The 13387-nt window shown below is 38.0% G+C and overlaps 2 protein-coding genes across 3 annotated transcripts; one reads left to right on the top strand and one right to left on the bottom strand.

Moving 5' to 3' along the window:
* Positions 1-724: 724 nt before the first annotated feature.
* Positions 725-7047, bottom strand: LOC131323205 (uncharacterized). Of its 2 annotated transcripts, none has more exons than XM_058354895.1 (4): positions 6522-7047; positions 5833-5934; positions 2877-3003; positions 725-1282 (listed from the first exon to the last, which is right to left on the bottom strand). In XM_058354895.1, the coding sequence occupies exons 1-4, from the start codon at positions 6744-6746 to the stop codon at positions 1062-1064; spliced, it is 675 nt and encodes a 224-aa protein (XP_058210878.1). In that variant the 5' UTR covers positions 6747-7047; the 3' UTR covers positions 725-1061. The 2 variants fall into 2 exon arrangements, with proteins under 2 accessions (XP_058210878.1, XP_058210879.1); XM_058354896.1 differs by lacking the exon at positions 725-1282 and adding an exon at positions 2723-2756 and having other exon boundaries at positions 2789-3003; positions 6522-7033.
* Positions 7048-11268: 4221 nt separating this feature from the next.
* LOC131322560 (F-box/LRR-repeat protein 16-like) lies at positions 11269-12551 on the top strand. The gene has a single exon (XM_058353921.1). It carries the CDS (start codon positions 11391-11393, stop codon positions 12303-12305), a length of 915 nt encoding a protein of 304 aa, XP_058209904.1. The 5' UTR covers positions 11269-11390; the 3' UTR covers positions 12306-12551.
* Positions 12552-13387: the final 836 nt, after the last annotated feature.

Genomic DNA, 13387 nt, shown 5'->3' with positions numbered 1-13387 from the left:
AAAATGAAGCAATTTTGTTGGAACCTCTTTGTACATGAAAGCAAAACAACAACTACTCTTTACCTGTAAAACTAGCAAACCACAGCCAATAAGAACTCTTTCCGTGATATATGAAAGAACAACTCTTGACTTTGTGGGAGTCCCCGGCATGATTATTGGCTTGATGATCTCCAAATGGTTTTGTTTTTTTGGTGTTGAAGCACAGCTGTTACTTTCCTGGGATTAGGTGAATTGAGGGCCTTATAATTTAATCAAAAAGGTTTATTTGACTCTCCTTTGGAGCCATTTGGATGTTGGTTTCCTTAGGTCTATGATGCCAAAGCGAGAGAGAGAGAGAGAGAGAGAGAGAGAGAGAGAGAGAGAGCAGTTGTGAGCTATCAAGGGCCATATCTAAGTCACAGTAATGAGGCAATCATGTGTGGAAAAACAGGGGAAGAGACTTGCTTGAAAGAGTTGGGAAAGGACAGGGTTGCTTGTCAACAGCAAACCTAAAAGTTCCAAGCCACATAATTCAAAGTCTAAAGTCACCTAATCCTCAGCATGACCCTTCGCTCCCGCTCATTATCGCCAATTTTAATAATGCAGAATGTTTTCGAAAAATGCTTTCATGCTCGTGCTCCTGCTTTCACTCGCTCACTTATTGTGCGACTAAGCTCAAAAAACCCAATCAGTTCCAAGTTTTGTGTATGTACCGCATAATAATTTACACAGAGACAGAACAGAATTTCCAAACTAAGCTGTAAATTAATTAGAATGAAGAAACATGGAGTTCCTTGGGATTATCCTGGTACATAACTCTATCCAACGCAGAAAATGATACAGAAAGATTCCAACATCAAAGCATCACTCCGAACCCCGAGGAACCGCAAAAAAATTCTGAGACTAACAGACAACACATCCTGTCATTGAAGGTATTCTCTTGTGTAATTGCTCATTCACAGGCTGTTTGCTTCTTAAAAATGGCAGGAAAGAATGCGGACCCAAAATCACAAAAACTGATTTCAGTGCTACAAGGTCTCGAGTCTTGGATCAGGAAAAGACCATCATGTATTCATTCCTCCTTACTCGTCAAACAATACATCCAGAAGGTTCGACGGCGAAGAATCATCCTTTCCACTCGCGTCAAAAAACCCATTAGCAGAGTTTTCCCTTTTCAATTTCCGCTCCTCAATTATAGAATCTGCCGTTTCTGCACAGTAGTTCCGTCTCGCCTGATTCACAGGTCTTTCAGCCACAATATATTTGTTCCTGTCACGGGTTCTTTCAGAGAATCCTGCCCAAACTGAATATAACCACATATAAAAATCAACTCATAGTGTATAATATTGATCAGACGTGAGAGCTGGCCCTCATAAGATGAATTCCTGAGTAACAAATGGACCCCAAGGATCACTTGGAACCTAAGCAAGTATATTCAAAGTAACCTTCTGACTTCAGACCCACTAAAAAATTCTCATATCCTCTTCTTACTGAGATTTTAAGTACAGTGATGATCACACTGACTATTAGTACTTTCACTGAGTTTCGTAACTTAGACACATTTAATTCATCTAAATTCTAGAGTACTTGCACAAAAGTAACAATACCAGTATGCAGATCAACTGAAATAGGTCAAGGGAAACAGGGTGTTAATGTCTACTAAGGTTAGGTAAACTTCATTTCAAATCGCGAATAACAGAAAGATCATGAAGGAAAAATGGAAAAACAATTCCATACTCTGCTATTCACATCACACCTTCCAACGTTTCACTGCCACCGTTACAACACACTCATCACTGTCACACCATGTTTACTATCGCTAGACCAAAATCACTAATGCAGTGATGACTCGCCAAATTTACTAATGCCACACAAAAATTACTGACACCGCATCAGAATTTATTAAAGCCATACCAAAATGACTGACAGACACCACCTTTTTTGTGTGTGGATATAAATTTGAAGTGTAATTACGTTACTGGGCAAGTTGGATTTCACTCTAAAGAAATAGATCTTGTTGGGTATGACCGTATGAGTAATAACTAATAACTATGTGGCTAATGAGGTTTTAAAGGGGTCAATGACCTATTAAAGACCCAATCTATTTACAACTCACTGGAACCCACCCATTTGACACCCCGCGTCTCAATGCCCATGACTGATTTTCTTCGGCAACCATTTTGATTTGGCACTAGCACTGCTCGCAGATCATTCACTTATAGGGCACAACAATTGTTCTCTAGCCACGCAACCATCAGCAACAAAATTATCAATTTTGAGTCGCAAGACAAAAGATCAGTGTCTTTTGACCTACTGATTTATAAACCATAAATTTCCAAAATCTTCTTAGAAAACCTTGAAACCAAATTCCCCCAGACAAGTCAAGCAAAGAACTGGGCAGGGTAGAGATACAAAGGTGGTGAATAGAAAGGAATATGTGGATAGCAAGGCCAAGGAGCTTCCTAGAGTGACTTTTCCATTTTGGATCATACTCCACGAGAATACTGAAGGAAGCCATTCAAACTGCTAAATTGAGTACCGGAAGGGGACCATTTTTTTTTTATCACGAATGATTTCCCTTCTGAACATGATCTTCCAGATCAGTAATCATAGACATAATAATGAATGGAAATTTGCCAAGAAAAGATGAATATAAGAAGGAAAGAAAAACTAGCAACATGGATATGTCTCTAAAAATGGTACAGCACCAACCATAGCGTGGAGCATTCTTTTATTCTGCTGATATGGTGCATTCATATCAACTTTGATATGGGAACCTACAATTAGCATATTGTATGTTGCATGGTACTTTTTAGTACCATAAATGAGCATATCGTCCAGCTGACAAACTTCCCATGATTTATAAGGTAATGCGGTGATTACTGAATGAATTTTACCTGCAAAATGATGCAGAACAATAGAAGCTGCTACTGTAACATTCAGTGAAGCAGTGCCACACCCATATTGTGGAATATAAACAAAGAAGTCGCATATATCGCATTCTTTAGCAGAAAGCCCGGTTCCCTACAAAATAAAAGGCAAAATGTAATGTAGCTGATATGCATTTATGAATTTAGTACTTCACAAAAGAAACACAGTTAGCATCAACTCTCGATTTCTGACCCAACTGGCTACCTCACTTGTCAATTGACTTAGGGCTAGATAAGCCCTTACTAAAAAAAATCGACTCAAACTTCAACGTAAGAGTTGTAGAAAACATCTCATATCCTCCTCCACTCCTTCACTTACACTCCTAAAGATTCCAAGTGTGTTTTCCCAGCTTCACAAATGAGTAATACTCATTTAACTTCCGAACCATTGGAGACTCTTTTCTTTACTTGAAAATTTCAAAGCTACTTTGTGGCTTTCAAACACAATGCTGTGCCATTAATGAAAACTTCCAATCAAACTTGTGCTTAAATCTTGATTTTCCCATTGGAGTGCTTCTTTTTTAAATAAAAAAATTCTTTTACTCAAACTAAGTAAAAACTTGAGCAAAGCTCTGGAGATGGTCTAACATACACATATCTTACATGATTTATACACACTTTCATCATAATTAGTTAGAATGGGTAAGAGAAGGAAGAGTTTGTGGGCCATGATCCCGCCTTGTTTGATGTGGGTCTTATGGCGTGAGAGAAATTCGGGAGTTTTTGAAGGGGAAGAAAACCTCTGTCTAGGATAAAATCTTTTTTGCTGAATAGCTTGTATTAGGGGTGTTATTCGGTCGGGGTCGGTCGGTTCGGTCCAAAAATGTTGGAGACCGAATCGGTTCGGGGATGAAAATGCCAGGACCGATCCCGACCGTTCTTAAGTTCGGTCCAATTCGGTTCGGGGTGGATTCGGTCCGGTCGGGGAATTCGGGGAATTCGGTCTGACCGAATTGGGCCTAGTTGGGCCAAACATAAAAATTTGAAAATGGGCCAAACATAAAAATTTGAAAGTGGGCCAATTAAAAAAAACTTGATAGTGGGCCAGGAGAGTTTTCGGTCCAATACACCTGTTTTTTTTTTTATCAAACACCGATTCAAAATTTTGACAGTGGGCCACCTGTTGAGGATTTTTTATTTTTTTTAGTGAAAACCTGTTGAGGATTTGATTCTCTCCATTTCTCTGACATATACAAAGCTCAATTAAAAAAAAAAAGATATACATCACTACCAAATTTTCACTATCAATTCTCTACCAAATTTTCACCAGTCCAATACATATATACACCTGTTGAGGAATTTTTCACTACCAAATTTTTCACTATCAATTCTCTCCATTTCAATTGAAAACCTGCATTCCAGTAAGTGATAGCATCCAAAAAAAAAAGCAAGTGATAGCATAAAAAAAAAGTAGTTCAAGACTAGCAGTTCAAGCCTCCAACAGCTTCGGTCCGTTTACGGTTAAGATTTATGCAAATTATATAATTATATAAATTATATATACTCGGTTCGGTTCGGTCCATTTCGGTTCGGTCCGGTTCGGTTCGGTTCGGTTCGGTTCGGTCTTGTTCGGTTCGGTTCGGTCCAATCGGTCTACAATTTCAGAAAACCGAGACCGAACCGAACTAAGTTCGGTTCGGTTCGGTCCACCCCGAACCAAAAAATCCCGCCAGCACCCCGACCGAAAACCGAACCGAACGGTCGGTTTTTTCGGTTTTTTTCGGTCCGGTCGGTTTTGTATCAGCCCTAGCTTGTATAGTTGGGACAAGGGAGATTATCATCCATCCCTTGACCAATTTTTAGATTGGTTCAAGCTTTTCCATTCTCTTGGCAATGTATAGGACCTTTTTGTTCTGTGGCCTTCTTTTGTATACGGGTGGCATGCCCTTTATGCAATCTTTCTAATATAATTATTTACTTATCAATATATATATATATATATATATATATATATATATATATATATCGGGGCGGTTCCGGGGACATTTAAAAAAATCCCCCCAAGTTCCCGATCGAATTTTGATGATCCGAACTGCTCAATGTAATCAGAACGTGATTTTAAGGGTACTCGCGAGAAATCACCAAAAAAAATGACCGGAAAGGGCTTCATCCGAACAGTTTTTTATTGAACTGTTCAATAAAAAACTGCTCAAATCAAGCCCTTCCCGGTTAGTTTTTTTGCTAGTTTCTCGTGAGCACCCTTAAAATCACGTTCTGAACACATTGACCTGCTCGGATCATAAAATTTGATCGGAAACTATGAGATTTAGATTTGGAGGGTTTTTTTAAGTGTCCCCAGAACCGCCCCGTATATATATATATATATATTCTCATTCTCCTAAGGACCACCTTAACTTAATAAAATAAGGACCTCCCTTTCTCGATAGAATTTTGATGATCCAAGCCGCTCAATATGTTCAGAATGTGATTTTAAGGTTACCCGCGAGAAATCAGTAAAAAAAAATGACCGGAAATGCTTCATCCAAGCAGTTTTTGTTTGTTTTTTATCGAACGGTTCAAATAAAAACTACTCGAATGAAACCCTTCCCGGTCATTTTTTTTTGCTGATTCATCATGGGTACTCTTAAAATCACGTTCTAAACACATTGAGCGGCTCGGATCATCGTAATTCGAATGGAAAATGGAAGAAATGGAGAGGTCCTTATCTCATTTGAAAAATATATATATACATATATATATATATATATATAGACACACACACACACACACACACACCACGCCTTCATCATGTTTGAATCTACAAGACACAATTCCTCCTTAAGCTAGCATCTTGAGTAAGTAATTTGACAAAAGATTAGATCAGGCTGTTTAAAATTAGGATGAACATATAAATCCCATAAATACGAAAAATCATCCGTTTATAACACTTTCAAGGTGAAAAGAATTAGTTCTAGTCAAACACCTCATTGCCGAGGAGGAAAGCAGTGCTCTTGTTAAAAGGATGTTGATTCACTGCAACAGCATTGTCCGTAATCTCTACCCCGCATATATCACAGTCTCTTTCCTGCAAATTTCCACAAACACCTCATTTGCTTATACAAGAAGGAAACAGATCCTCTTGAGTCCCAAAATAGAACTGGCCGTCCAATTTGGCCCAGAACCGCTTTGATAATTAAAAAACGCTTCCATGTTTTAGAACTCGTCGAGAACCTCAATCATGTTAAACATCATATTGCTAAAACTTGGTTCCTTTGCATCATTGAAATCTTTTCGAGATTATATATAATCCAACCACCATTATACATTATACTGCCTCCGTCCCAACAAGGACCTAAGAATAGTATTTTTTGTCAAGAAAAATCCAAACTTTTTGCCTGCTAATTATTAGACATCAATTGAGTTATTTTAATTTATCAAAAAAGAAATTAGAATTTTTCTTTTAAAAAAAATATAATTTGTCAAGTCCTGGTTTTCCAGACTAGACAATCTTCTTGGTATGGAGGGAGCAATTTTTGCGTGACTAATGTTTTTGACAAGTTATAGGGAATAATACTTCTGATCATTGAAGAAGGGGCCGACAAGCGAAAGCAATACATTTCAAAACCCTAAATAATAACAGAAGAAAGGGAGGGGTTTAGAGAGAGAGAGGACCTTGAGGAAGAGGCGGGCGTCGGAGAGAGAGTGGAAGTGGCGGAAGCGGAGGTGAGAGGTGGAGCCGTGGCTGCCGAAGGCGTTGAAGTCGCGGCGGCCCACGAGAATCAGCTCCGACACGCCGAACGCCGTAGCGCTGCGAGCTAAGGTACCCACGTTGTGCCTCTTGGCTATGTTGTGGACCACCACGTAGCTCTCGTAAACCCCACTTTGATTCTTCTCCATTTTCCCGTATAATTATAGCATACATACATACACACATATAGAGGGAGAGAGGGAGAGAAGAGAGGGCCTTAAGCTGAAGATCTTTTCCCTCTCGCGGGAAACGACGACGAATCGAAGGCTGTTGTCACAGATGGGTGTGGCGCCGGAAATTGATCTTGTGCTCGCTCTCTCCTAGGCAGGGCTGTTGTTCCAGAGAGCATTGACCAGTGAGAGCGTGCAATTTGGGCAGAAGAGCTCAGCCCTAGCTGTGGAGAAGAAGAGACAAGGAAGAGAGCGTGGGGCGCAAAGGATAGCCTGAGGGACCATTCTTTTAGGCTCTGTTTGAAACATATGGAAATGAAAGGAAAATTAAAAAAAATTAAAAAATTTCTTTTCCATTGTTTGGTTTGAAGAAAAAATGTAAAGAAAATAAACATTTCAAGTAGAGTGAATACTAAATTTTTCCTCTCATTTTCCTTCTTTTTTTATTTTCCTTTCCTTTTCCTATGTTCCAAATAGAGCCTTAGCCTTAACCTAAATTTAAATTTAATTTGAAAATTTTGTTTTTATTTAATTTTTTTTTACATTTGTTAATTTTGCGTCAAATTTTTGTGGGTTATTGATTCGTCTCGACAAAACGAATGAGAAAAGTAAAAAAAATTCACTTTTACCCAAGTGTTTTGAGAAAGAACCACTTTTTAGCGCAAAAAGTCATTTTCACTTTTACCCAAGTATTTTGAGAAATAACAAATTTTTAGCGCAAAAAGTCTGAAAAAGTAGTTATTTCTCAAAATACTTGGATAAAAGTAAAGAAATTTTATTTTTTCGATTCCTCTTGTCGAGACAAATCAATAGCTGATAAAAGTTTAGCGCAAAATTAACAAATGCGAAAAAAATTTCAAATAAGGACAAAATTCTTATATTAAGTTTAAGTTTAAGTTAAGGTTAAAAGAATGGAGCCTAAATTGGTTTTCTTTTTTAATTTTGGTCATAATTGTTAACAGGTGTACGTCTTTTAAAAAATGTAATGCAAAATAAAATACAAATTCCAATTAGTATGCTTTTAGAGTTATTTTATTTGATCATTGGGAATGTGCTCTATTGTCATGATTTGTCTTCATATGAGGTTGTTATTTCTACGTATCAAAATCTCTAACGTTTTTTTATCGTTTATATCTTTCAATTTATAATAGATTTTATGATTTTGGAAACTTTCTATAATAGAATTAATTGAGATATAAACAAGATCTATATTGCATATTTTTTGAGATCTATATTAAAAGATTTAAGCAATAAAAAATGACATACCGGATAAATACTTACTCCCTTCGTCCCTAAATAAGTGTCCGGCACGTAAAACTAGGCCTTACAAAATATACATGTTTTTCATTGAAAAATTAATTTTTTTTTCACAATCTAATAGAACTCGTTGCTATCTATTGATTTGTGAAAAAAATTTAATTTTTTTAACGAAACAAATGCATCTTTTTGAAGACCTAGATTTACACGTCGGACACTTATTTAAGGACGGAGGGAATATTTCTTAAGAACTTTTAGTAGAACAGGGGTTCTTATTTCTCCTTTCAAAATTGTAAAATAAACATTTATTGAATAAGAAGGCTTAGGCTCCGTTCCAGAACACCTTCTTAAAAAATAAGTACTTATTTCATATTTTCAAACTCAAAAATAGTGTAAATAAAAAAAAAAATTTTTTTTTTGCACCGTATAAAAGATCTCATCGAGATCTTTCAAATAAGATCCATATTGCATATTTTTAAATTTTAATAAATCTATTATTTTTGAGCTTGAAATTGCCTTCTTAAAAAATAAGGACTTATTCTACGTTCCGGAACGGGGCCTTAGTAGAGCGATGCCTAAAATTGTTCCAAAATGGACAATTTGAAGGAGAATGCAAAGTTATTATACTACTAGTGTTTGCCCGTGCCTACGGCACTACGCACTCCTGTTGGAATTGGCCTATGGCACTTGCTAGGTAGTGGCTCAAACACTAAATCGATTCATTAGTGTGTAGTATGTGATCCTCTTCTTAGTAGCACGAAAGAGAATTACCGGAAAGCAGGGTGTCACAATCTACCCCCCCTAGACATGCAACGTCCTCGTTGCACAGGCCCAGCAACCTCCCATGGGGTCTGTGGCAGCAGAGCGCATCCTACCACCACTTTGCCCAAGGCGGGGCTCTGATACCATTTGTAACGAACCGCTCCATCTTTGTACAATATTGTCCGCTTTAGACGCCTAAATCCCATATCCTTCCCAGTAGGTCACCCATCCCTAGACTACTCCAGGATAAACACGCTTAATTGTGAAATTCCTATGCACTTTAGCCCGTCCTCACGGCTTTTAAATGGCCTTGTACAAGTAGGAGGGGTGATTTGGATGACTGGGTTGTGATGTGTAGAGTCAATTTACTCGAAGGGTCATCGAAGACGATGACTAGGTTGCTTCGTTGAAGGTCGTTGGAGACTAGGTTGCTAGAAAGAGAGAGCAGATGGGGGGAGAGAGATAATCTAGAGGGAGAAAGAGGAGGAGAGAAACGTGTGGGGTGTGGGGATGGGAGCTCAAAATTAATTCTCTATTCCCAAATCAATGCTAACCTTGGATTGTTTCAATCTCAGCCCTCAAATCCCATTTATTTTTACTAAATTGCCATTGGTTTGTATGTGAAAGGTGAAGAAATCTGGACCGTTGAATTTGTTTGTATGTGTAGATAAAATTTGTGTCAGGAAGAAATCTAAACCATTAAGAAGAAATATTCTTAAACACCCTTGTGTTTTATTAGATAAATATAAGATTAAACACAATGTGGTTGTCATGCCTGGGCATCCACAATGCTATAATAAAAAATAACCAAACCAAACCAAATCGAGTCTTACGTCTCAATCACTTAGGGTTGGCTACATGAATTCGTTTCCTCCATTGAGCTCTGTCAAGAGTCACTTGTTCACACAGACCCATTATACTCATATATTTGCACACTACAGCATCTAATGTCAATTTAAGTCTACTCCTCCCCATAACATTGCTACCTAGAGCTATCCTATCCGCTCTCTTAACTACTGGATCTTCTAGTCTATTGTAGATATGTCCAAACCACCTTAGCCTATTTCCCTCAACTTCTCCTCTATAGGTGCTACACCTACTATCTCATGAACTGTTTCATTTCTAATCTTGTCTCGTCTAGTCTTACCACACATCCACCTCAACTAAAAGTTGTCACATCAACTTTTAATTATCCATTTAAGATATTGCTAAGATTAGTAATGTAAAAATCCACAATGGCATAATCAAAATTAAATAACTAAAAGTTGCCACATTATCTTTTTAAATTACAAAAAAATTAATAACTGTGAACTTAGAAATAGTTTTTTTCAAAAATAATTTTGAGACTATCACTATTTATTAGATATATAAAATAATGAGCTTTTTTCAAATTTTTAAAAAAAAGAAAAACAGTTTTAAGAAGAAAAAAAACTCTTGGGTAACTACAGTTTTTGAAAAAATAGTTTTTATATAAGAAAATGTTTTGAAAAAATATATTTTCTTAAACAAAACAATTTTTTTTTTAAAAAGAACAATTTTTTTGTGTATAAAAATGTTTTTAAAAACAGTTAAAAACAATTTTTGGGGGAAAACAGTTTTTAAAAATAAAGTTTTAAGTAAAATATTTTTTTTGAAAACATTGTTGAAAAAGAAAAAGAGAGAAGGGAGAAAATGGAAGAGATAGAACATTTTTTTTGTAATGATGTATATATTTAATTGAGAATATGAGATTCATTAAATTTGGTTATTAGCAAAATGTTGCTAGTTTTAGTTATTTAAAGTTCAAAATTTGATTATTTTTAAAAAGATTGCTAAGTTTAATTATAGTATTATCAGCCATATTTTACACTAATATTGTTAGTTTTAAAAACTTAGCATTTTTGACTATGCGATTGTGATACTTGCCTTGCCTTATTCTCATTTTATCTGAGCGGTTGAGTGGAATGCACGTTGTGTAAACATAGTGACGTGGAACGCATTAGATTGCTGAAAGAAAGTGAGTAAAACCTCAACGGCAAGGCTGCAGTAGAACCTCCTACCCGGGAATTGGGGAGTCTTCTGCTCCCAAAAAACGGGCATCGTCTTGAGTCTAAAAATAAGATCTAAACTGTTCATTATTTAGAACTTGATATTTACAACAAAATTTTTACAAAAAATCAAAATGCATCGTATATCCGCAACTTAGTAACCAAACCATATTTGTCCAAAGTAGTGTAATTTTACAGACATTTATTAACATCCCGAAATTCAGTTTGTTTACTGAGTTATTGATAATTTGATTGGCTTGGTTTTCTTCATCTGTGTCTGCTCATTAAACTCTATATAGTGAACGGTTCGGATCATATTTTTGGACCGGAACGATGCCATATATTAGGCACAGCCGGGTGGTGGCCCGTGGCCGTGCCTTGGGCACAGCAAAACACTCCCGCCGAGGAAACTCCGAATTTAAAATAGATTCAACGATACTGGAACGACGGTTTCTTGGAATCCTTCCTACTTTCTAGTAGAGTATATTGGAGTAATATCCTCTCTCACTTCCCTTGTAAGACTCTCTCTCTCTCTCCCTCATTGTGGTAAGAAGAAAACTGAGATACGAAAGAGGAAATGACGAGGAGAATCGGAACTAAAAATTGTACCGACGTCCGATCGGAGCTGCTGTTTGCGCTGGAGAAGGAGGAGGGTATTATGGGCAACCAAGATTATATCTCCGAACTTCCCGACGAGTGCTTGGCTTATGTTTTCAAGTTCCTCTGCTCCAGCGACCGGAAAAACGCCTCCCTTGTCTCCAAACAGATGCTGAAAGTCGAGGGACAGAGCCGCCGTCGGCTGACTCTCAGCGCTGCCCAATCGGACCTCCTCCCCTCCCTGCTTTCCCGCTTCAACACCGTCACCGAGCTCGTCATCCGATGCCACCGCAGCTCCATCATCGACGTCGACGACATGCTAATTCTAATCGGTAAGCACTGTGGTAATAATAGAATTAAGGAACTAGTCCTAATTGGTGTGAACGTGAGTTGTGTCGGCCTCGAATCGGTAGCCAGGAATTTCCCAAAATTAGAGCAGTTAACTTTATGCGGAAGGAGTAAGACGAGGATTGGGGATGCAGAAATCTCGTATGTTGCTTCGAATTGTGTGGGGTTGAAGAAGCTATGTATCAAGGGGTGTCCTGTGACGGATCAGGGGATTAAAGCTTTTGCATTTGGGTGTCCTAATTTGGTAGAAATTAAGATTAAAAAGTGCAGGGGAGTGACAAGTGAGGTCGTGGGTTGGCTGGGGGCAAGGAGGGGATCGTTGGTGGTGAATTTGGATGTGGGTGAGACTGGAGCTGGTTGGTTGGAGTTGGATTCTGAAAGTGATGGTGATGATGGTGGCGGTGGCGGTGGCGGTGGCGGTGGTGGTTTACAAGAAAATGGTGTGGACATTCCACCAATGTTGGTGAGCCGCCAAGACAGTGATGGGTGGCCGCCCATTTTCAGGTCGAGGTTTTGGGATTTTGGAGGTAAGAGGAATTTCATTTAGAGGCAACAAAGAACGTAAAAAAAATATGTGTATACAGAGCTCTGTGTAAAATAAATTTGTGTATACAGAAATTTTGTGTTGGGCCTGTTTTTTTTCTTCTTTTCTCTATGTAGAAGAACTAGAAGCCATGGCGTCAGTCTACCTTTTGGTGGGGGGCCTGGTGGCTTTTGTATGGAATTTTCGTTTTGTACTGTATACAAAGTTGTATATAAACAGCTAATGTGATACGTTGCGGTTAAGTAGGAATTCTGCAGCTCTTGAAATTGACAATATTCCAAGAAATGCATGACAGATTATGCAGAAAAATGCAGAAACCAAACAACTAGACAAGGCAGCAGCAGCCTGTTAATTCGGTTCATTCGGAGCAATAACATGCTCAAGCTTTGATAAACCACTCATGAAACCTATGCACTCTTCTGAAAGGAGATTCTGACTATATATTCTGCAGTCTAATACCTCCTAAAAACCCAAATACTTACGAATGAGCCAAAATTTTATAAGTTAAAGGTCCATCAGTTCAAGAAACAGGCCTTATGGTATAGTGTAAAGTTAGACACTGACCTTCAAGTTCGGCCTAGCTCCGCGACCTTTTTCTGTGGCAATCTTGACCAACTCCTTTTTGGTCAATAACCTGGGGGAATTTTCTGATCACTTTAGGAACTTTCCAATTGATCAAGAAGTTTACAAGTATATGAGGGTGAGAAAAAGGAATTCATTGGTTAATGGAGAAGGCAGTTATGCTCCTCCATGTCGTCTGTCATTGTGGCGAAGAACCAGCATCAGATATACACTGATGGTGGAAAAAAAATCATATCAGTGGCGCAATGCTGTAGCATTGTGCGCGCAAGTTCAACCAGAGGAAAGGAAAACCGGTAAAAACGTAGCAGATGAACGTACCGTATGGAAGGATATTGGAGATGCCAAAAAGGATCCCCTTTCACGGGCTTCTACTTTCTCTTTTCAAATAACGCGTAACTTGTTACTGGGTCATTTACTTTCTAGTTAGTTGTTTAGTGATTGGCATGAGACAGCCAAATCCGAGAAAGCTTCAAGTGACATACATAACTACTAACAGAAAAGTT

Source organism: Rhododendron vialii, chromosome 4a (assembly GCF_030253575.1).
Source record: "Rhododendron vialii isolate Sample 1 chromosome 4a, ASM3025357v1".
NCBI lineage: Eukaryota > Viridiplantae > Streptophyta > Magnoliopsida > Ericales > Ericaceae > Rhododendron > Rhododendron vialii.
The sequence above is the reverse complement of the archived record's forward strand: the minus strand, read 5'-3'. Positions and strand labels throughout refer to the sequence as shown.